At 50.0% G+C, this 23808-nt stretch overlaps 2 protein-coding genes across 3 annotated transcripts in view; one reads left to right on the top strand and one right to left on the bottom strand.

Annotated features, from left to right (window-relative positions):
- Positions 1 to 23808, top strand: part of LOC102969770 (beta-1,3-galactosyl-O-glycosyl-glycoprotein beta-1,6-N-acetylglucosaminyltransferase 7) — a 78401-nt gene that overhangs the window by 49670 nt on the left and 4923 nt on the right. The window contains exon 4 of one of the 2 annotated variants that reach the window (XM_042980107.1): positions 12999 to 16226. The exons of the other annotated variant lie outside the window; for it this stretch is intronic. Within the exon in view, the coding sequence (XP_042836041.1) occupies positions 12999 to 13048 (50 nt within the window). The 3' untranslated portion in view covers positions 13049 to 16226. Of the gene's footprint in view, positions 1 to 12998; positions 16227 to 23808 lie in introns of those variants that run through there. 2 annotated transcript variants of the gene reach the window in all.
- CASS4 (Cas scaffold protein family member 4) overlaps positions 3237 to 23808 on the bottom strand; it is a 38546-nt gene continuing 17974 nt past the window's right edge. The window contains exons 2-7 of the mRNA XM_007087055.3: positions 17647 to 18072; positions 11562 to 11663; positions 10483 to 10563; positions 8272 to 9597; positions 6725 to 6802; positions 3237 to 4461 (exon numbers count right to left, since the gene is read on the bottom strand). Of these exons, the coding sequence (XP_007087117.2) occupies positions 4051 to 4461; positions 6725 to 6802; positions 8272 to 9597; positions 10483 to 10563; positions 11562 to 11663; positions 17647 to 18072 (2424 nt within the window). The 3' untranslated portion in view covers positions 3237 to 4050. The remainder of the gene's footprint in view (positions 4462 to 6724; positions 6803 to 8271; positions 9598 to 10482; positions 10564 to 11561; positions 11664 to 17646; positions 18073 to 23808) is intronic.

Consider the following 23808-nt stretch of genomic DNA (forward strand, 5'->3'; position numbering starts at 1 on the left):
ACCTCTGGTGCTCAGCAGAGGCCTGATAAAGGGGAGATACTCCGTAAATATTTGTCCCACGAATGAATGAAAGGAAAAAGGCATTGGCAAATCAGCCTACCCTAAACGGGAGACTTTTGCACATGGGAAGCGTTGGGAGAGCTGGATGCATATTGGGGGAGAATATAAAATTTTTAAAAGCTGTTTTGTGTGTATATATAAAAAAGATAGTTGCCCCCAAACCAGAAACACAGCTCGCCAGCGCTTGTCACACTGGAAGATCTCTTAACTGGGTTCCTCGTCACTTCCATCCCCCTGATGAAATTTAACTTAATTGAGGTCAAGTTGCTATCACCACGGGCACCACCACACCAGCCACTATTTCCTCTTCCTACCTTGAAAGGAAGCAGTACAGAGTTCTGGGCATTAAAGAAAACTACTCAGCAAAACGTTGCTGAAGGTAAAAAAAAAAAACACACACACACACACACAACAACAACTGATACTATTCTACTTTTAAATGTTTTTCAGAAGTAATGGTCCTATTGAATTAGTGGAAACTCATCCCATAACTGCTCTCTTTCAAAAAAAAAAAAAAAAGGGAAGGAAACACATTTAGCTAACAGCAGCAGTTTTCAATTGTTTTAAAGCCAATGGTTTTGTACTTTGTCAACAAAGTTGAACTTGGTTTGAACTCATCTCAAATATATATATACACACACAAATATGTACAAAAATATAGAGAGAGACAAATATGTCTCCAGATATATTTAAATTTAAATTTTTATTTATTTATTTATTATTTGAGAGAGAGAGAGAGAGAGAGAGAGAGAGAGTGAATCACAAGGAGACCCCATGCTCAGCCCTGAGCCCAACGTGGGGCTCGATCCCATGACCCTGGGATCATGACCTGAGCTGAAATCAAGAGTCAGATGCTCAACCGACTGAGCCCCCCGGGTGCCCCAACCACATATGTTTCTCTACCTGTCTGCCTACCTACGTCTGTAGTGTTCTGAAAGCAATGGAGGTCTGTTGATTACCTGTTAGAGCCTCTCACTTATGAAGGACCGAATGAGTTAAAACATCTAAAGCGTTAGAACAGGGTCTGGAAGGTAGTAATCACTTATTCAATATGTACTGCTGTCATTACTATTGTGCGAAAATCATCTTGCCCGCTGGCGTGAACACCCATGGGTGCCTCCCCGCAGCCGCCCCTCCTTCTTGCAACAACATTCCTGACTTGGGTCGGGGCCCCTGTTGGGACGCAACTCTCCAGGGTCTCTCGCATTTCTGTATGTCCTCTGGGCAGAGGCACTGACGGCATTTTGTTCTGGATTACCTCTTCTAGGTTGTTTTCAGCAAACACCCTTGGAAGAGAGAGGTGATGTCTCCCTCTGGAGCAGAAAGAGAGCTCTGTTTGCTGCCCAGTAAAGGTCATGCTTCCCTCTGAGGCAAAACTTGGCCAGGTCTGCACAGAGGCCATTATAAAAGACCGGGGTCGCCTACGCTCAGAGTTCTTTGGCTTTGACACAAGCCCCCAGTGCGCACAGCATCACCTGTGCCCTCCTTTGCTTTGCCCTGGGACTTGGGGTCAGGTGGAAAGAAGGAAAGGTGAAGCAATGCTTGCGATGCTGTGAGGAAACTCCTTTGTCTCTGTGACATAGCTCGCCTGAATAGTGTCCTTAGAAGGCTGGCTCATGAGGTTGGCCTTTGGTTGCTTATAAAAGCTGGCATTTGGGGAGGGTTCCCAGCATCCCCAGGGTTGATAAGAACGGGTCAGTCTGCCTAAGCTGTTCATACAACGAGTGTCACTCGTGCTGGCTACGTGCTCTCCTTCTGGGAGCCTGGAGTTAGGGAAAATGCTCTGGAGAGGCTTCCGACCATAGGAACCCCGGGCGTGAGGCTCTCACGAGCTTCCCTGGCTGGGAACATCGCACGTGTGTTGTCACAACTTGTTGCTGGGGGAATTAGAAGTGTCCCGTGTGACCACGGGGACAGGACTGTTGGCCACTTGAGCCTGGTGTCCTTTGTACCTCACTCTCTGAGCCTTTCCCTTTGCTGGCCCCGTTCACTGCAATGAATCATAGCCACGACCGCGAACATAATGCTGTCTTGGGATTCCTCCTAGCGAATCATTGGACCTAGGGGTGATCTTGGGGACCCCACACATACCCTCTGATGCCAGCGTCTGTGTCTTCTCTCAGCATCTATGAAACCGGCAGGCTCACTTGTTGATTTAAAGCAGGGGGATCTCAGACACGTGATAGTTGTTGGGAGGGCCATTCTTCTCCCTCTCTCCAGACACATGGGACTGTGTGTGTGTGTGTGTGTGTGCATGTGGGTGAATCCCGTCTAGGTCAACCTGGGTATTACATGCCCTGCTTGTCGTGGGCTTTCAGGGGCAGGCACTTGCTCTAAGCCAGCCCAAGCAGAATCAAACCATTTTCTTCTCCTTTGGCTACAAACCAAGGATATAACCTGGGGCAGCCGCCTTGCAATCATGAGTGTTAACACAGAGCAAGCGGGACTGAGAAACTGGGCACCCACACCAGCCGGCCTTAACGCCAGGCTGCCCCTGGGCTATTTTAAGATACTTGAGTCAACAAATTTCCTCTGTTGCTTAAGAAAGATTGGATATGGTTTTTGATCGCTTCCAACAGAAGTTCTAACTGATACCGATCACGGCTGTTCAAAGAACGGGGCCTCCCTGTTCTGGCGGAGAGAACCAAGCCAGCCCCACAAAAGACGCGGTCCTCCTTTAGGGACCCTAAGAGTAACTCGGTGAAAATAACCAGCCTTCTAGCAGTCAACAATCTAGAAGTGCCGACCGGGCGAAGAGCCTGGATCTGGTGACACTTCGGGTCACTTGCAGCCCGAAATGCAGAAGGCGTTTAGTGGCTGAGGTGTGTGGAGGGGATGCTGTAACCATAGCAACAGGAGCTGAAGTCCCAGCTGCAAGGAGCGGAAAAGGAGGTGGTTTGATTCGAGAGGCGCTTCCTGCACCACCTTCAGACCCGTGCCCGGCAGTCGGTGTCCTGTCCACACCATACCTCCTGCCTGCACCACCACGAGGGACGGCTTTGCCTTTTCCGTGCTAGCCTTGCGCATGAGCACTTGGCCTCTACTGCGTCTCCTTGCACACGTCCGGGAGAAGCATTTGAGTAAGACGAGTCAATATCGGAGGCTTTGCTTCGGCCCCAGAACCCGGGTGATACGGATCAACGACTCTTCCAAGGAAAGGATTGCTACGAAGGATGTTTTGAGTCACGATTATATTTACGTAACGTTATAAACGGTGACAGATTTGAGACTGTTGAAGCATCGGCCTTTTCTGATTGGGCATGCTGAATTTACCGACACAGAATCTGTGATACACAAAATAAATTAACAAGGAACCCAACAGAACGTGTTATGTTGGAAACAGAACATGCGTCTTTAACTTGATTAAGATAAAACAGCAAATATGTACAGAGTGTAAGAGGCAGATACATAATTTGTACCAAATCTCACAGAATTAAGTCAGTCCAAAATGAAAAACAGAACACTTGCTAACGGTCGCAATAGGAATTGATCATCTGAAAACAAGTCCCTCCTCCTTGACTTTCACCCTAGCATCTGATACGTTGTATATGTATCTCTCCATCATTTGTCCCTCTCCCCACTGGATTGTAAACTCCCTGAGGTCAAGGGCTCTGATCCACTGCTATAGGCCCAGCACCTAGAATCTGACATATAGTACATGCCCAATAAATAAGTGTTGAATGAGTGAATTTAAGACAGGCGTGCATTCAACCAACATAAAATTGGTTTCTACCATGTCACTTGGTACGCCGACCCCACATGCTGTGCTAAAACCTTAGCGAGGTCCTTACTTAATACCTGGCTCTCTATGGGATAAGTCAATGTCCTGGGGTAGCTTGGTCCCTTGGCAATACCGGCTTTGGCCACCGTGGCTGTTTCTGCCCGTTGCTGTGGCCCCGGGCTGGCTTTTCGCATAGGACACAGTTGCACGGCTGGGGACTGGCAAGTTGAAGCTAAGAGGTGAACAGGGAGAAGGCGGGGGAAGGAGGCTCATTCCAGCGCCCCCCTGAATTGCCGAGTGTGTTGTTCCAGCTTCTGGGCCTCGGCCTGGAGGTGCCCCAGGGCTGCCGGGCTGGGGTACTTGAGCACGGCGTGCTTGGTGGCCAGCGCGAGGTTCTTGAGCAGGCTGCAAAGGTGGCTGCTGCCACAGAGGATCTCATTGCGCATGTCCCTCTCCTGGGTCTCCTGGCACAGCGTATCCACCAGCTTCTGTCCCACCATGATGACCAGCTTGCTCTGCGCGATGAAGATCTCGGGGGGCTGGCTGTTGCTCAGGCTGCTGTTAAATACGCCGATGGCTTTGAACAGTGCCCCGAAATAGAGCCGGCAGTGTTGAGAAAGGTGGAATCTCTTCTCAGGGTTCTGCTGACTCAGAGGCCGGGGGGTGGGGGAACAAGGATGCTGGAAGAGGGAGGAAAGTAATCGATCAGAGGCAGATTTGATCGCCAGGCTGTGGGTGTCTCCCTTTTCCTGTTTTGCTCAACGTTCTAGACTTTATATCAGAAAAAGTACAGTTTTGTGTGGGGAGCCCCACCGTGCACCATTTGCCTAACAAATTAATGTTAATGTTTTCAAAGCACGGTTACATATAAAGTATGGTATTTACATATACAATATTATATATTGCACTGTATATATAATCTTGCGTGTTAAATACATAAAATCTCATTCAGTATTCTCAACAAACCATTAGAAGCCCGTTCTAAGAAGCAAATGGACAGAGGTGCCTGGGTGGCTCCGTTGGTTAAGTGTCCAACTTCAGCTCAGGTCACGATCTCACTCAGGCCTTGATCCCACGGTTCGTGGGTCTGAGCCCCGCATCGGGTTCTGTGCTGACAGTGTGGAGCCTGCTTGGGATTCTCCCTCTCCCTCTGCCCCTCCCCCTGCTGGCACTGTCTCTGTCTCTCTCAAGAGAAATAAAGAAACTTAAAAAAAGAGAGAAACACATTGACAATGAATAAATCTATAACCTTAAAGAATGCAAGAAAACTCGATGAGATTTAAAAATTTACTCAAAGAACAGAATTTTCAAAAAATCCTTTCTAATTTCAGCATCGGCAATAAACCTGATCCCCCCAAATTTCCGGAAGAAATCCAAATACGCTGACCTATCTGTCCTAATACGACAATATTTCTCTAACTTGCTAATAAGGTTTCATTTAGAGTTTTCCTTTCATGAGTTTTAGTTTCTGAAATATGGAACCGATGTCTTCCCAAAGCCTAGGCACTATCGAAGATTCTCAGCAAAGGGTGCCTGGGTGGCTCAGTTGGTTAAGAGTCTGACTTCAGCTCGGGTCATGATCTCACGGTTTGTGCGTTCAAGTCCTGCATCAGGCTCTGTGCTGACAGCTCGGAGCCTGGAGCTGCTTCGGATTCTGTGTCTCCCTCTCTCTGTCCCTCCCCTGCTCTCTCTCTCTGTGTCTCTCTCTCAAGAATAAATAAACATTAAAAAAAAAATTTTAGTGGCAACCACTCCAGGGGATCATCAAAAGCCTCTTTGTTAGGTTACAGGTGGGGAGATTGATGCTCCCTGAAGCAAAGGGCTGCCTATGGTCATTCATTTTGTAAAATAAAGATCCAGAGTTCTAGGCGGAGTCAGCTAAGTCTGAATGTCTTAGTCTTTTCATGAAACTGCATGTTCTCTCATCCACCTGTGATCTCAAAGCTCACAGCCTAGAAGAACTCAGCGTTAGGGTCTGACTTCATATGTTGAAACGCCACCCGCTAAGGTGAAGGTAGTAGGAGATGGGCCTTTGGGAGGTAACTAGGATTAGATGAGGTCATTTGGGTGGGGCCCTGGGATGGGATTAGTGCCCTTGTTGGAGCCCTTGTCTCTGCTCTCTGCCACCTGAGGACACAATGAGAAGACAGAGGAGAGCCCTCACCAGGATCTGCCCAAGCTGGCACCCTGATCTCAGACTTTCAGACGAGGGTTCTCGTCCCAATTTGCCCCCGAGATGTCCACATGATCAGACGTCTCTGTCCTTCTCTCTTCCACTCACACCCAGCCCCCAGCCAGGGAGCTGATCTGGTTCCCTGTTCTCCAGGCTCTAGGTACTCAGACAACCTTCACCAGGGATGCCCTGTCTGCTTCCTTCTTCACCTTGACTTGCTTCATCTTTGTCTTTAAAGGAACCCGCTGGTTTTACCTCTATTACCTTAAAGGAAACTTTTCAAATTGGTGACTGGAAAACCACTGTCATTTGTCACCGGTAAGAAGGAACCAACAAAAATAAGCACCACGATAACATCTTTGAATGTTTTTGAAAAAGACAGAACATCAAGTGTCACAGAGGCGTTGGTGACACATAAGCCCCAAACCAAAATGGTTTTCCTGTTGTAACCAGAAACATTAAAAGAGAATGTCAAAGGGAATGTGCATCCATGGTATCGAACACCATGTCAGTCCCACCCACGCTAAACCTGCGACGCCTAGAGCTGTCACTCATGGTTCAAGGATCATGCTCCACATTCTGGGGCTCGTTGGACCTGTTCATCTCCAGGGCTCCTTCTACTGCAAATAGGAAGGACCATCTGAAACACCACATCTATTCCCAAGGCGTCGTGGATCACGGCTATCATGTTGACTTGTTCATAGCAGGAAGCATCTCTAGGGATGAAGCACGTGAGGCAGAAAGACGGGCGAGCCGGCCCTGTCACTTACCTGTGCTCCCAGGTTTTTGTTTTCATCCAACCTTTGTTCCAAGATGGGTTTTCCTGTCTCTTCTAGATTAGGCAACTTCTGAAAAATAAAATCCCTTCCGATTACCAACCTGAGTGGTTTCGACACGGTTCAGAGGTGTTTAAGTCTACTTTAAAAGGTGGGCATTTTGGGGCGCCTGGGTGGCTCAGTCGGTAGAGCGTCCGACTTCAGCTCGGGTCGTGATCTCCCTTTGTGGGCTCGAGCCCCGCGTCGGGCTCTGTGCTGACAGCTCCGAGCCTGGAGCCTGCTTCGGATTCTGTCTCCCTCTCTCTCTGCTATCTCCTCCCATCTCCTCTTGTGCTCTGTCTCTCTCTCTCAAAAATAAATAAACATTAAAAAAAAAAAAAAAACTCGAGGGGTGCCTGTGTGGCTCAGTCGGTTAAGCGTCCGACTTCAGCTCAGGTCACGATCTCACGGTCCGTGAGTTCGAGCCCCGCGTCGGGCTCTGGGCTGACGGCTCAGAGCCTGGAACCTGCTTCCGATTCTGTGTCTCCCTCTCTCTCTGCCCCTCCCCTGTTCATGCTCTGTCTCTCTCTGTCTCAAAAATAAATAAACGCTAAAAAAAAAATTTAATAAAAAAAAGAACTCAAGCATTTATCTTTTTATTTTTGTGAATAGTTTTGCCCCCTGGTGCCTTTTTTTTTTCAACAAAGGAAACTTTGCCAGACCCAGGGCTAAATTCTGCCTACCCACATGGCCTGATATAAGGACACATAGTTTGAAAATTATATATGCTTATATTTATGTATTTTATACCTCTTTATATCTATATCTATATTTTTAAAATAGGGAATGAAAAACACCCAGGTTTCTGCCTTCTCTAGAATGTGTTAAAGCTGTTACACCAACCACCAGGCATTTTGACAGAATACCACACAAGATTGGGGCTAAAAGGGATCAAGTCGTGTTGACACAGCCCCCAGGTTACCTGCTGTACCCCTTGACATTCGCAATCCTCGAACCAAAGGCTCTTTTTCTATCGTGTCTGAATTCACGCAGCCAAGTATTGCTAACAGTAAATGAAGGCTGGAGGCTGCTAAGAACACACACGATTTGGAAGAGTGTTTACACTTCCTGTTCTGTTTCTAAGAAACACAGAGACAATGACTAAATCTACGACTTTCAAAAATGCAAGGAAACTCGGCGGTGAGCTTAAAAAATGTGCTCAAAGAACAGATTTCAAAAGGGTTTCAAAGGCCTTTGTAACCCTAGTGTTAGAGATAAACCCCAAGATACCACGTTTCCAGAAGACGTCCTATCTGCCTGAATGTTCAAATGCCTATCTTACTTCTTAATAAGATTTCATCCAGAACAGCACTTCCATGAATTTCATCTTCTGGAAAATGGAACCAGTGTCTCTCAGAAATTATCGAAAGATTATCATCATTCGATATTCAGTTATTGAACTGTTTCTAACAATTACTGAAGGATTCTCAGCATCTAACTGATGGGCGACGTCTCCAGATAAAATTTGAAGGGCTCTTTGTGTTATACCACTCGAAACTCACCTGTTCACAGACACTCGTCCCGTTTTTCTTTAGTATTTCAGGGGAGTGCTCCCTCTCCTTCTGTTTATCAAAAGGAGCACTTCTTTGGTACAATTCCATTTCTCTTCGGGGAAGCTGGATGCATTCGGCAAACTTAAATTGTGCGTCTGGGGTCACTTGCAAGGTGTCTCCCTTTTCACAGTTCTGCTTGAAAAGGAGCTTCCCGTTGGCAACGACCATGGAGGCAAACCTCTTGACGTCTTCCGGAACCATCCGCGCCACCGTGACAAATCTCTCGAGGTCGTCCGGGCTGTTTTGGGCTTCGTCCGTCACGAGGACTTCCAGGGACCAATCGCAGCCATCCAGGCTCTCCTTCGTTCCGAGCAGGATCTGGTAGGAGTTGGAGATCGTCTGTAGCTGGTCCCTAATTCTGGCCTGAAGGTGAGTGTCACTGAGGTTGCAGGCGGGCCCACGGACCGTGCGGGCAAAATCCAGGAAAGCCCTCAAAGATTCCTCCACGTGGTCGGCGGCCCTGCGGATGGCACTGACGTTGGCCTCCAGGTAGTCTCTGAACCTCCACCTCCTGCTGACAAAGAGCATCAGGCTTGCGACAGAGCCGGCCACCTTGTGCTGCAGAGACGCTGCTGTCTCTCGGGCCCAGTCCAGGTCCAAGCAGAGCTCCTTCCCTGCCTCCTCCGCGCAGGAGCTGGACGAAGAGTCCGTGGCCGTGGAGGAGCAGGAGACAATGCTGGCTCGGCTGTCGGAGCTGGAAACGGACAGGCTGTCCGGTTCCGGAGACAGCGATGGTGGCCGTCCCGAGAGCCACGAGGAGCCACGGTCCGTGACGTTCTCTGAAGCCCCGTCGGCACTCCCCAGCTCGTGCTGGGCCTGAGGGCCTCTCGGCGTCGCTTTAGGGATGTCATAAATGTTTGGCTTGGTGTTCTGCTGTTCCGCGCGGGGAATCAGAAAGCTGGAAGGAACCTTGTAGCCGACGCCTTCGTCCAAGGGGAACGTGTCCCTCGAGGCCAGAAATTTATACGTAGGAATTTCTGGAAGGCTGAGTTTTTTCTGCATGGGCACATTTTTGTGCAGGTATGGATCGAGGGACCTTGCTCTGCTATTTGGAGGACAGTGGAGGCTGGACATATACTGGGGGGAGCAGCATGTACTGGGGGGAGTGTGGGGCCCCGATCCTTCTGCAAAGCTGCTTAGAGATGCGTTTCTCGTACTAGCTTTTTCTGGAGCTACCGGCGTGTCATAAATCCACTCAGATTTCTGAGGGCTCGGTAACGTGTTGTAGCCGCCTTGCCTCAAGGCGATCGCTGACGTCAGGGGAGCACCCTGCCCCTGTGAAGAACCAAACAAAATTGCCCAGCTTAGTAGCGATAAAGAGAGGGTGTGAGCCACTCCTTTGACGAACGTGTGTTAGGCTGAGGGCCTCCTAAATGCCAGGTACTGTGCTTCTTAAAAATCTGATTGTCACTCCCCTACTCCAGCTGCTTCAGCGGCCCCCATTGCTGTTTTTGCTCAAGGCCCTTCACAGTCTGGTTGCACCCACCTTCAGGCCTCCACACCACCTTCCTTGTGGGTCCAGTCGCCCAGGCTGTTTACTGTCCCCTGAACTCCCTGAGTACTCCCTGAGCCCACTGTATTTCATTTTGCCCAAACCAGCCCTTCTGTTCTAAAAGCCCTCCCCACCCTTTCCTTTCTACCTAACAAACTCCTATGCAACCCTCACGACCCTGTGGGGATGTCCCCTCTTTTGTAAGGCCTTCCCTGATAACCTTGGGTACAGGCATATGCATCGTATACATGGGACAGAATTCAACGATGAACACGGGTTCCAGATTTTCAAATTAAGGCGTCTCTCCAATAAGTAAAAACCTACTTTCACACATCTGTGAGGTATAGAATAATAAGCGTTTAACTGAGATCCACTGGGCTTTTGCTCTGTGGATCTCAGCTTCGCCAAGCACTGTAGTAGGTCCTCTGCAGGAATTTCTCAATTCTCACAATTAGTCCGTCATAAGAAACTGAGGCACGGAGAAGCTAGAGGACTCACCCAAACCACATCGCCCACCCTGTTCCTGAACATCACTGCCATCGGGTTTCCAAATGAAATAAGTTCTGCTGTGAGGCATTTGTATCCCTACTTTGGACCACGCTGATAAGACGTCCGGGAGGAGGCTCACGTTTTCCTAGCAGCAAATCTCTGCGTCTCATCATACTCACACTTGGTTGGCTGGCCAAGGGACCAAGTCCTGCCTTTTGGGGGCTGGCGGGTACATCATATAACTGCTGCTTCTCTGGCTCCTGGGGAGAGACCGAAAAGGATAGCTTGGATTTTTCCCTCCCGATGGACGCACATCACAGACTCTGCCCACTCCAGTGTTTTTTCCAAATGAAAATGCAAACCACTGAAAACTTTGGGGCTTCCGGTCATGACGCTTGCAAGGCGGAAGCTTACGTGGTTATGTTCTCAACAACGGACCTGTGCTTTAAAAAGCTCGCCTTCTCGACCGAAGATGGGGGCAAACTAGAGAGAGAACGAAACGCAGTTGGCCTGAGTTAAAAACAGTGGCTCATTTAGTTCTGTAAGTCAGCCTTAGGGTTGACTTTAAAAGGAATCAAGGAAATTGGGACTTCGTGGGGCGCCTGGGTGGCTCAGTCGGTTAAGCAACTGACTTAGGCTCAGGTCATGATCTCACGGTTCTTGGGTTTGAGCCCCGTGTCGGGCTCTGTGCTGACAGCTCGGAGCCTGGAGCTGCTTCGGATTCTGTGTCTCCCTCTCTCTCTGCCCCTCCCCTGCTCATGCTCTGTCTCTCTCAAAAATAAATAAACATTAAACAAACAAACAAACAGGGTGGAGAGGGCTGGGGTGAGGGTGAGGTGAGGGAGATGAGTCCTGCATGTGTCTTTATTTAAGACTTCTGTGCCCAAGGCCAGCGCCTCCTTGTCCCACGTGGCCCCGCCTGTGCTCCTGGCACCTGTCACGGCAAAGGGATCAAGTGTATTCATCCAAGGGCCAGATGTGGGTCACACCTGAACCTGAGCAAGAGCCAGACCAGAAGTGGGGGGGTGGGGGGGAGCATCTCAGGAGGCTGAGGCTGGAGGCGACCGGCCTGTCCCAGAGCCCAGGGAGGAGACTTTGTCCCCGAGCCGGTGATCACTGGCCCACCTCGGAACCTGCAGGTGGGAGATGTTCAAAAATGGGTGTGGGAGAGGCGGCCGGTGCCTGCAGGGATGCGGGGGAGCCATCTGGGTGTCGCGGAGAGCCTCACGTGTGGGGCAGGGCCACGGCTGAGACTCACCTTCAGCACCGGGGGGGCCCGGCTCTGGGTCGGCACGTCATACACCTGGGAAGGCTGAGCAGGCAGCGAGGCCCGAGCGGGTCTGGGAATCGTGAAGAGGGCCTTGGGGAGAAAAAGAAGAGTCGTGGGAAGGAAACGTCACTGTGGTGTCCACAGCTCATGCTCCGTGTCACCCTCACACGGCGAAGGCACCCCCGCAGCGTGGAGGTGTTCTCCCTGCACCCATAATGTGCGGCCCTTTGCTCAGACGGCGGGGGTGGGGGGGACCCAGGACATAAGAGGGGCGGGTCCCGTGGTGGAGGGCAGTCTTCTGCCTGCCCTCAGCCTCAGCAGGGAGCAGCTTAGAATGCAGAGTCCTGGGCCCTGAATCTGGGTCTCCGAGTGCCCCCGGGGAGTCCTGGGCCCTGAATCTGGGTCTCCGAGTGCTCCCGGGGAGTGTGGGGATATGCAGCACCAGCCAGCCTCCAGACGATTCTGAGTTCGCTCGGGATCTGAGGCTGTGATTCGAACCCGAGGTTACTAATGTGTTCACCCGATGATGCTGAGGATGTAGCTGTGAGCCAGGCAGGCAGAGAGGCTCTAAGGGTGTAAAGTGAAGGGACTATCGGGGGTGTGGAAGGGGCAGGGGCGGGTCGCGGGACTTGTCGCTCCAGCTGAGGGCTGATGGGGCCGCGGGAGGTGACCAGACCAATGGTGGCCTCAGCCTTGGAGTCACTGGATTGCAGTGAATGTCCACTCTAGACCGGGTACCCGGCTAGCTGCTCCTGGGCGACAGCTTCCAAACCCGGCCAGAGAACCAATCACCTGACAAACTTTAAAATAAAACATTTGCGGGGGCCCCATGTCAGCCCTCTCAAACAAGAGTGTCTCCGGGAGGGGCGCCGGAAGGGGTGATTTTCCAGGGGGGCGGGTGCCGTCTGCCAGGGTCAAGGTCTAAAGGAGGAAATAAAGTATGGACGGAGCCAGGACACAGGCTGGAAAGCGAGACAGGGCCTTGAGGAGAGCAAAAGGTCAAGTCCACAGAGTCTGTCAGAGGCCGACTGCATTTCCCATCTGGCAGCCAGGAACCTGTCACTGCGGGGGGCTTTCCGGATTGGATAGAGTGGATGGTTAGGACCTGAAGGTGTGGAGACCGGGAGGGCAATTCAGGCTGGAAAGGACTAGATCGGGGTCCCTTTGTTCAGGGGGGTGACCCAGCTCTGTGCCCGGCATGAAGTGAGTGCTCGTATTTCATAATCGACCTGCTTGTTTTGGGCGAAAGAATGTGTACAGCTTGAGACAGTAGGTAGTAGACAGTGGGGCCCCCACTCATCAGGCCGAATAACAGACTCAGATAAAGCAACTGCAAAGCAGACAGGACAAACCTGTCTCCCCCGGACGCACTCAGCTGCCCAGTGTCAAAATAACGTCCTTCTGAGTGATGACTATTTCTTACAGAGAAACCTGGTTCTCTAAAATCCTGGGCTCCCGGGAGCATTATGGCCTGAAGCTCTATCAGCGAGAAGGAAACATCCTACTCCCGTCCGCGAGGCAGGCTGGCTTTTCATCCCCAACACAGAGCTTCAGACGGCGGGTAGCAGGTGTCCCACATCCACCTCAACCTGGCGGTCCCCAAGGAAGGAGCAGCCTGCATCAGCTTTGCAGTCTGGGCCGATGCCGACCCTTGAGACACTGCCCTGTTTTGCTTAGAGCCTATCAAGACAGGCTTTGTTTACGCTAAACCCCACCTTCCCCAACCTCATCACGACGTATGCTACCTTCTTCTGTTTGTGAGATGCCCCGAGGTCCCTATGCGACGTGACCCCTCTCTCTCCGGTGGGCAATGAACCTGACTTTGTCCCTGTCAGTCTCAGGCTGATTGGTTTAGGACGGTGGTTCTCCACCGCAGTCTGGGTTCAATCCAATATCCCACAGGCCTGCCCCATCCAACCCCAGGGACCACGCGTGGTGTGTCCCCAGCCATGCCATCCGCCATCACCTCCACTCTTTCTTCCTCCTGCTCCCACTTATTCTAACACCCCAAGCTCTCCCCTACCACAGAGCTTTTCCAAATGGACTTCCATTTCCTACTACTCCCTGTGGCCCCAAGCCCCATTTTATTTTTGTAGCTGCCTCTGTGGGTCACACATGCCTTGAAGACCACCTGCAGAGGACAAAGGGATTTTCCTGCATGTAGAGTTTCAGGTAGAGGAACCTGGTTCACAAACGCCCGTGTTTCTTGGAAAACATGGGTTCAAGATGGCAATCAATTCAGGAACATGTTTGAGAAATATGGTTTCGAAAGGTTTGGGGGGACAGATGGAAACTCCAGTTTGGGAACTAGTGGGTCTGAGAGTGATCCCACCAGGAAGTTGGACCCTTTTCACTTGAAATGTGAAAGATTCCCCTTTCTGAATTCAAACCAACATCAGATGTGTTTTTTGTATGGTGATTAAAAAAAAAAAAAAAGTCAGGCTAGTATATTATATTAAGGAAGTTGGAATAAAAAGTAAAACAAAGCTCAAGATAGTGGTTACCCTGGAGGAAGTGACTCAGAGAAGGTGGGAGGGGGGCTCATGAGGTGCTAGTTTTGTTCTATTTCTTGATATGGATACTAGTGACTAAGAGGTACCCTGAGGATCTGTAGATTAATCTCAATAAAAAGCTAATTGCGGGGGCACCTGGGTGGTTCAGTCGGTGAAGCGTCTGACTTTCGCTCAGGTCACGGTCTCACGGTTTGTGAGTTTGAGCTCCCCATCCGGCTTTTTGCTGTCTGCACGGACCCTGCTTCGGATCCTCGGTTCCCCTGTGTCTCTGCCCTTCCCCCAATCATTCTTTTCCCTCGCGCGCGCTCTCTCTCTCTCAAAAATAAATAAATAAACTAAAAAAATAAAATACAACCTAACTGCAAAGACCAGTGTCAGCCACAGAGTCAGGAAAACGGAGAGCAAGGGCGTTCAAAGTCTAGGGGCAGAGTCAGCCCCACACGGGCACAAGGAAGCTTCAGTCTCTGGTATTCGACACCCTGGGACCCTGGCTGGGCCATTTCACCTCCCTGGAAACTAACGTTCTCATCTGTAAAATGAAGAGTTGTTCCCCAGATCCACAGAGGTCTCTCCCAGCCATAGAGATGTCTGATTCTGACATGTAGGGTCCTGGATCAGTGGACTTGAGAAAGGTGACCTATTTTCACCTTCTTGGTTTTTGACTTTTGGCCAAGCTTCACCTAGGGACAGTTGGCACAGGGACGAGGGGAGTCTGTGAGGTGGGCCACCTGCCAGTTCCAAGCCCGTGGGAAAACAGCTCCCAGCTAGCGGCTGGACCTGCCTAATTCTATAAACCAGTGCTCCACCCAGAATGCATTTCCCCGGCCGCCGCGGAGTCAGGCTAACTCCCAGGTTATTACATGAGCGGCGCAGAGAGGTCTGCCTTTTCCACGGATCAGAAGATTCCCAACTGGTTTTCATCCATTTCTTCTAGCTCCTTCCTTCTCGTAGCAGAAGAGACAGTGGAATTACTTAGAATCACCAGAAGGCACAACTCGAGGAGAACTGAGACACGGCAGGGCCAGACAGGTAAACAGGGTGTTGGGACGTGTCCACTCTCCCAGCACGGCCGTGGCTGCCCCAGAAGCCCGGTGACCCAGCCAGGTGACTCCGGACTGCTGATTCTCCAACTTAAGCAGGAGAAAAAGGCAGGAAAGTTCCCCAGGTGCTTTACTGGGGCCACCTTAAGAAAGCCTGCTCGAGTGGCCAAGGGCCCCGGGTTTCTGAATTCCCCTTTGGTGGCTGTGGTTTCTGTCAACGGCCACAGCCTCACACGAGCGAGGGCTCCAATCACGGACACGCTTCATGGTAAGGACAAGTCTCTGACCCTTTTCTGTTTATCACAGCGCCAGTCTAGAAGTTACGTCCACGGTCATGAGGTGCCATGTTGTCCCCGGTCTCTTCATTCATGTAACAAACGTTGAACTTGGACGAGCCTGGACTGGCTCGGGCACTCGGGGTACCTGGTCAACAACAGTCATCACACCTGTTTGTCTTTTACGGGGGGAGAGGGGGGGACTCCAATCAAACTTTGCCTTTGGCAAAGGCCACTCGTTTTCGGAGGAACAACACCGTGGCCCTGCTCTGAGTCAGCTGCTCAGACAGCAGCTGAACATGCCAGGCTTCGACGTGGACCAGCTGTTCCAGAGAAAGGGGCTGTCACAGTAGGTTCGAGCAGCGTCCTTCTGGGGTTTGGAGCCAGCGCCCCTGGGTGGCAGCTGTTCCGTGTAAAGTCTGTCTGGTCCTCTGCCTGGCAGCCCGGGGGGTTAGAACATCTGAGCTACTCAAAATATTTTAAGAAACCAACACCTTTCCGTTTGAAGAGGTCATTGGAAGTGGTGTGGAGGAGGCCTGGGTGGTTAGTGGAAACTTCCCAGGGCCCCCAGCACGCACACCAGGGGGAGAGTCCTTCCTGGACACACACTTAGCCAGGACACCTGCCCAGAGCTCTGGCCAGGTGGGAAGTGTCCTTTGAGCCGAGAGCAAAGCGTACAATGCGGGAAACGCCCACAGTGGCTGAAGACCGTGCAGATGTGTTCTGCACGCCTAGCCCCTCATCAAGGCCTGGGCCTGGGGGAAAACGATACGCTGTTTTTCTCCTTTCTTCTCTAAATTGCTTTCATTCCGGGGCGCCTGGGTGGCTCAGTCGCTTAAGGGTCCGACCTCGGCTCAGGTCATGATCTCATAGTTCGAGGGTTCGAGCCCCGCATCGGGCTCTGTGCTGATGGCTCAGAGCCTGGAGCCTAAGATTCTGTCTCCCTCTCTCTCTCTGCCCCTCCCACTCTCACTCTGTCTCTCCCTCTCTCAAAAATAAACATTAAAAAGATTTTTAAATTGCTTTCCTTCTTAAAAAAGTTTTTATTCTGCATTTACCTAATGCTTCTTTTCCTCTGTTTTTTAAGTGCTATTTTTTAAAATCGCAGTTGTCATACAGGCCATATAAAACACACAAATCCATTTTCTGATCTCTCTGCTCATTGTATATTTACTGAGTACCAACCTATGGGAGTCACGGTCCCAGGTGCTGGGGACACAGGAGTGAATGAAATAAAGGTTCCTGCTGGACGCCTTCTTTCACTTTCTCCTTAACCAATTCCACTTCCAAAGAGGAACCACTGTTGGTGTGTGTTTTCTTTCTTTCTTTCTTTCTTTCTTTCTTTCTTTCTTTCTTTCTTTCTTTTCTCTTTTAAAATATTTTAAATTTATTTTTGAAGGAGAGAGAGACACAGCGTGAGCAGGGGAGGGGCAGAGAGAAAGGGAGACACAGAGTCCAAAGCAGGCCTCAGGCTCTGAGCTGTCAGCACAGAGCCTGATGTGGGGCTCGAACTCACAAACCGTGAGATCATGACCTGAGCTGAAATGGGATGCTTAACCACTGAGCCACCCAGGCGCCCCGGTGTGTGGTCTTTCAATGTGTGAGCATGCACACATACATACACACGGGTCGTTTTGGTTTTTGGTTGATTTTTGTTCAAATGGCTCTTTTTTGCCTCCAAGAACAATTCCATCTGTTTTTCGCACAGGCCTAACATGTTGCAGAGGCATGCCAAGACTTATGTAACCAATCTCCCCATCCAGTCTCCCCATCGACAAACGTTTAGGCATCTTTGATTCTTCCCTATAACAAAAAATGTTACAATGGTCATGGCCTCCTCATCCAGATATAGCTTTGCCTTCTTGTGTAGTTCTGTAGCAATTCTGGGAGTCAAGTTTCTTGGTTGAAGGGAGTGTAGATGTTAAGCCTGTTGAGTAATTTCTCGCCCCTGAACCCATCCTAGTGCCGGGAAAATCCATAATACTTTTGTGAGCGGGTGCACTCAACATTTGATTTCCCGTAAAGCATGGATGTCTTGGAGAGCGAGGGAATCACCGGGGTGTCGAGAATATCAGTGCTAACTGAAGTGGGGGCCAAATACAAGTTCACCGGATCACGCCTGGTTTAGGTCCCCACTTTGCACATTTAATCTCCTGAAGGACGCCAAGAACTCAAGGCAGAGGGAAGCCCCTGCCTGAGTTTACACACCCTTTGCCCCACCTGTTTTACTTGGAAACACGCGTACCTGTTGCGGAAAGCTTAGGGTCTTTTCACAGATGATTCCGGTTCTGGAGGGCGGGGCAGGGAGTTCGTAGACTTGGGCGGTGGTGGCTGGGGGCCCCTCCACCCAGCTCTTCATGTGCTCGTAGACGGGGCCTGGAGTCGGGGGCTTGAGCAGGGTGGGCACCTGGTAGGTCTCCTTGGAGCTGGTGAGGGCTTCCCCCGGGCCTCTCAGGGAGGGGGGGCAGGGTCCCCTGTCTGCGGGGACCTCAGGGAGCAGTTGGAGGCGGTTGGCAGGGGCCAGACCTTGCCGCCCGTGGAGCAGACACTTCCACCAGCCCTCGCTTTCTGGCACATTCTGTTCTAGAATGGTCAAGATGTCTCCTCTGCAGAAAGCCAGCTCGTAGAAGGAGTCTGGGTGGTTGTCATAGAGTGCTCTGGCCAGGAGGGTCTGGGGGCGGGAGGAGAAAGAATTCATCGTCATTTCTGTGGCCGAAAACCATTCTACCCGCACCGCCGGCTGAGAAACACTAGGGCGCATTCGTGGGTTTCCACCACCCCACAGGCTCTCGGCCCTGCTCTCTGCCTGATTTAGTCCTGCCTCCCCTTTGGGGGTCCGGTGAAAGGTCATATCCTCGGGGAAGTCTAACTTGTGGAGTGTCCCAAACGTACTCTCATCGCACTGTTTTAATTCGGTTTTTGTTGTTGTTTTTTTAAATATATGAAATTTATTGCCAAATTGGTTTCCATACAACACCCAGTGCTCATCCCAACAGGTGCCCTCCTCGATGCCCATCACCCACTTTCCCCTCCCTCCCACCCCCCATCAACCCTCAGTTTGTTCTCAGTTTTTAAGAGTCTCTTATGCTTTGGCTCTCTCCCACTCTAACCTCTTTCCCCCCCCCCTCCCCTCCCCCATGGTCTTCTGTTAAGTTTCTCAGGATCCACATAAGAGTGAAAACATATGGTATCTGTCTTTTTCTGTATGGCTTATTTCACTTAGCATAACATTCTCCAATTCCATCCACATTGCTGCAAAAGGCCAGATTTCATTCTTTCTCATTGCCAAGTAGTATTCCATCGTGTATATAAACCACCACTTCTTTATCCATTCATCAGTTGATGGACATTTAGGGTCCTTCCATAATTCGGCCATTGTGGAGAGTGCTGCTATAAACATTGGGGTAAAAGTGCCCCTATGCGTCAGTACTCCTGTATCCCTTGGGTAAATTCCTAGCAGTGCTATTGCTGGGTCATAGGGTAGATCTAGTTTTAATTTTTTGAGGAACCTCCACACTGTTTTCCAGAGTGGCTGCACCCGTTTGCATTCCCACCAACAGCCACTGTTTTAATTCGTGATGGCCATGACCTTTGTGCGTGAGTGCAGCCAACACATAGCTGAGTGGAAATCCTGACCCTGCCACTTCTTAGCTGTGTGCCTTGGAGCAAATTCGCTACTCTCTCTGGGCCTCAGTTTCCTGGTCTGTAAAATGGGACAAATGTTAATATCTCCCGGGGTAGGGGTAAGAATTCAATGGGTTGTTATGTACGGAAAGCTCACTGAACAGTGCCTGGCAGTCAGTTGGCGCTCTGTAGAGGTTGGCGGTTACTGTCCTAGCGATAACAGCGCCCTCTGTCTGGTCCTTATTCTCTTTCTCCTGGATTGGACTGGAGGTTTTGTGACTACCGGGACCATAGCTCACCTATTTGCTGCTCTGTCCCCAGCATCGAGCACACACTCGGGTGCATAGGAGATGCTCGGCAAATGTCCACTGATTGGTGAGTGAGGAAGCAGAGACACAGCGGTTAAGGACCGGTCTATCTGTGGTCACGCAGCCAGGATCAAAACCCAGTCTCCCTAATTCTCAGAACTCATACCCTTTCTGTTCGCCCCCTGACCCTCAAAGGAAAATCACCTCGTAGCAGTGGCAGCAATGGGTAAGCAAACCTCCTTCTTATTTGAACTTTCTGCCGAATTAAATGAAGGCGACTTGTTTCTGTGGGGCTTAATGGAGTCACCTGTTCCTATATTAGTGCACACTTAACACAGAGAAATTGGGAAATACAGAGAAGAAAAAAAGAAATCTGTGAAAATTACCCATAATCCCGCCACTCAGAGGTAACTTGTCATACCATTTTAAGTATTTATCCTTCCAGGTGCTTTTTTCTTTCTTCAATTAAATTTAGTTAATTATACTTTTGATGCTTGTTAGCTCCTACTACATGCAATTTACAAATAAAACAAAGCAAAAATGACCAACGATCCCATTATGTTTGTGAAGAAGTGTGGCCTTTTTTTTTTTTTTTTGCATAAAGTTTTTCTGTTACAAAAATGGAATTGGATGTCCAACTGCTAAAAAGCATCACCTTAAACACACAGTCAGGTCAGTATGGATTTAGAGAAACACTGTGACATGTGTATGTATCTGAGAAGCAGTAAGTACAATGCAGACAAACAGGCACTGAGAAGTCCCACGTGAAATCTCCTGCGATTGAGATCCTAGGGGATTACGAACAATTTTTGTGCATGGAACTTTCTTCTTACTGCAAAGAAATAAAAATTCATTACAGAGGGGGTATAAAATAGTGATACACAAATAGAAGGGAACAGAAATGGCTGCCACAGGTAACCACTGTCACTTCTTTGGTTCATGACCTGACGTCTTGTGCACATTTGTTCATATATATGCACCTAGAGTCAGTCGTATTTCCTCTAATTAATTAATTTAGAAAGTACATGACAGAGGGGCAGAGAGAGAAGGGGGGAGAGAGAGAGAGAGAGAGAGAGAGAGAATCTCAGGTAGGCTCCATACCCAGCCTGGAGTCCAATGTGGGGGGCTTGATCCCACAATTGTGAGATCATAACCTGAACCAGAATCAAGAGTCGGATGCTCAATTGACTGAGTCCTCCAAGCATCGCATGTCAGTTGAATTAAAAAAAATTTTTAGGGGCGCCTGGGTGGCTCAGTCGGTTGAGGGTCCGACTTTGGCTCAGGTCATGATCTCACGGTCTGTGAGTTCGAGCCCCGCGTTGAGCCTCTCTCTCTGCCCCTCCCCCGCTCATGCTCGCTCTCTTTCTCTCTCTCTCTCTGTCAAAAATAAATAAACATTAAAAAATTTTTTTTAAATTTTTTTAATGTTTATTTTTGACAGATAGAGACAGAACAGGGGAAGGTCAGAGAGAGAGGGAGACACAGAATCTGAAGCAGGCTCCAGGCTCTGAGCCGTCGGCACAGAGCCTGATGTGGGGCTCGAACCCACAAACTGTGAAATCATGACCTGAGCCAAAGTCAGATGCTTAGCCAACTGAGCCACCCAGGCCCCCCAAGTCAGTTACATTTTTAAAACTTAACGGGATCGTATGCTACAATCTGTTTTTCCCACTAATAATAGATTATGAACATCTTTGTGTTAATAAATTACTTTCTTCAGTATCTATCTATCTATCTATCTATCTATCTATCTATCTATCTATCTTTAATGCTTATTTATATGAGAGAGAGAGAGAAAGAGGGCACAAGCAGGGGAGGGGGACCCAGAATCTGAAGCAGGCTCCAGGCTCTGAGCTGTCAGCACAGAGCCTGACGTGGGGCTCGAACCCACATACTGTGAGATCATGACCTGAGCTGAAGCTGGACGCTCAACTGACTGAGCCACCCAGGCGCCCCTGTTCAGTATCCTTCTAAATAGCAGTCCTGTTTTCCCTTGTAAGGACGAATCATGCCTTCCCCTCAGGTTCTGGGACATTTTAGCTAATTCCAGTTTTTAGCTATGACAACGCTAAGATGATCATCTTCGTAGCTAAATATCTGCAACCCTCCTTATTTATTTCCCCAGAGAAATTTCTAGGTGGGAAGTTGGCAGGGCGGTCATTGGGGCTCCTCCTTCCCTCACTGCCCTCAGGCATGGCTGACCCATTTTTACTCCCCCCGACCCCCCCCCCCACCCCCGGTGTGAGACTGCCCATTTCCTCACACCCCATGACCTGCACATGAGCTCTTTGTTCGATGCTGTGTTTGTTTTAAAATCTTTGTCATGGAAACTTGAAATGTTTTTGTAACACATTCTTGGAAATGCCCAGACTACTGAAAACTATAGAATTGGCTTCAGCCTTCATGCCCCTGTGAGTGGATAACTTGGGAAGGGGTCACCTCCCTGCTACACTCCACCATTAACTCATTTCATTTAAAATTTATTTTTCAAAGATGTATTGTCTTTGAGAGAGAGAGAGAGAGAGAGAGCACAAGCAGGGAAGGGGTAGAAAGAGAGGGGGACAGAAGATCTGAAGCGGGTTCTACACTGACAGCAGAGAGCCCAACGAGGGGCTCGAACTCAGGAACTGTGAGATCATGACCTGCGCCGAGGTGGGACGCTCAACCAACTGAGCCTACCCAGGTGCTCCAACTTATTTTTTTTTAATTAAAAAAATTTGCAAATGTTTATTCATTTTTGAGAGGCAGAGACAGAGCGCGAACAGGGGAGGGGCAGAGAGAGAGGGAGACACAGAATCTAAAGCAGGCTCCAGGCTCCGAGCCATCAGTACAGAGCCTGACGCAGGGCTGGAACTCACAAACCACGAGATCATGCCCTGAGCCGAAGTCAGATGCTTAACAGACTGAGCCACCCAGGCGCCCCTCCAACTCATTTTTAAAAGAGGGAACACGGTTCCACAGCGTTATGGGCATGTGTGTTGTGAAGGGCATCCCTGCCCATGGGCATCTCCTCTCCCATCCGTGGTGAACCGAAACGCTCACCTGAGAGGGATGGTGCAAATCCCACTGGTTTGAGGCAGAGTGAGTTTACGGGGTGACACTGAAAAGCAGAGAGCCCAGTTAGGGCTAATAAACACCGCTTGCCTTCTGGGGGTGAGACCCACGCAGTGTCCCCTTAGCCGGTCACTTATTCCTTCCCAAGCGCGGCCAACCTTGGCTCAATGTTCACGAGGTACAGCACCGTTCCCCGTGCTTGAGTTCGGGGATACCAGTTTTGATCATGGGATGGTCCGCTCTGTGAGCCTCCTGGGGCTCCCCTGTAGCCCCAACTCTGCCCAAACCCTCAGGGCCCTACACAATTCCACTCTCGCCTACATTTCCAAGGCTCAGAGTATCAGTTCCTCATCGCCCCACACACCCCGCCCTTTGTGGGGCCTGAGTCCTTCACACAGGCTACACCCTCCACCCCAAATAGTCAGCAGCTTTGTGCCCAGTGAGACCCGCTCATCTTTCTAGACGCGTCTTAGACGTCTCTTCCTCGCCGAAGGATTTCTTCACACTCAGACTCTCCCAGACCCACCTAGTTCTCTCCATTTTTTTTTTTTTTTTTTTTTGCTCAATGCGTTTCCAGGTCCGTACTGACGACCTTCACATGTAATTCATTAAATCGGTGATCATCTATTTGGCGTCTGTGTCCGGGCACAGGCTCCAAGAGAGCACATCTCCCTGGCTCTTGCCGCATCCTCGGCTTCTGGCACCTGGTAGGTGCTCATCGTCTGCTTGTTGAGTTAGTGGGTAGATAAGGACGAGTAGCGTAATGTACCTGTGTTCAAGTCTTCGGGAGATAGAGAGACAGCACCAAGATGAGAGTCCCTGTTTCTGTCTAGACTAGGGTCAAAAAGGATGCTCTCCGTGACTCTCTGCCCAGCCCCTCAGGCGGCTTTCGGTGAAAACGACCACTGAGATGTCCAGAAAATGGGCTGCAGGACCTTGCTAATCTGCACACTCAATTCCTGTCCCGCAAATGTGTTCTAAGTGCATTTCCAGTGAATGTGGGTGCTCAGCTCGGAGAAGCTGGCAGAGATGAAGCATTTAGAGGGAACAATTTTAGAGCCTCATAAAGAGGATGGATTAAGGGCCAGGACTGAGTGAAGCTCCGTGCTACTTTGTAGATTATTTTCCTAAAGAGGCGAATCATCTCTGTATGGTAAGAAAAGAACTTGAAAGTTAGCGGTGTAATACCTTGTCAGACTTTCACCGGATTTAGAAGGAGCCCTGCAATCCCTTCTTAGTATTCCTTTATCTTTTAAAAAGTGTTTATTTGTTTTTGAAAGAGAGAGAGAGAGAGCGCGTGCCGGGGAGGGGCAAAGAGAGAGGGCGACAGGGAGCGGGCTCCGCAGGGACAGCAGAGAGCCTGACGCGGGGCTCGAACTCATGAACCGTGAGATCACGACCGGAGCCGAGATTGGACACTC

The sequence above is a fragment of the Panthera tigris genome, chromosome A3, assembly GCF_018350195.1.
Source record: "Panthera tigris isolate Pti1 chromosome A3, P.tigris_Pti1_mat1.1, whole genome shotgun sequence".
Classification (NCBI taxonomy): Eukaryota; Metazoa; Chordata; class Mammalia; order Carnivora; family Felidae; genus Panthera; species Panthera tigris.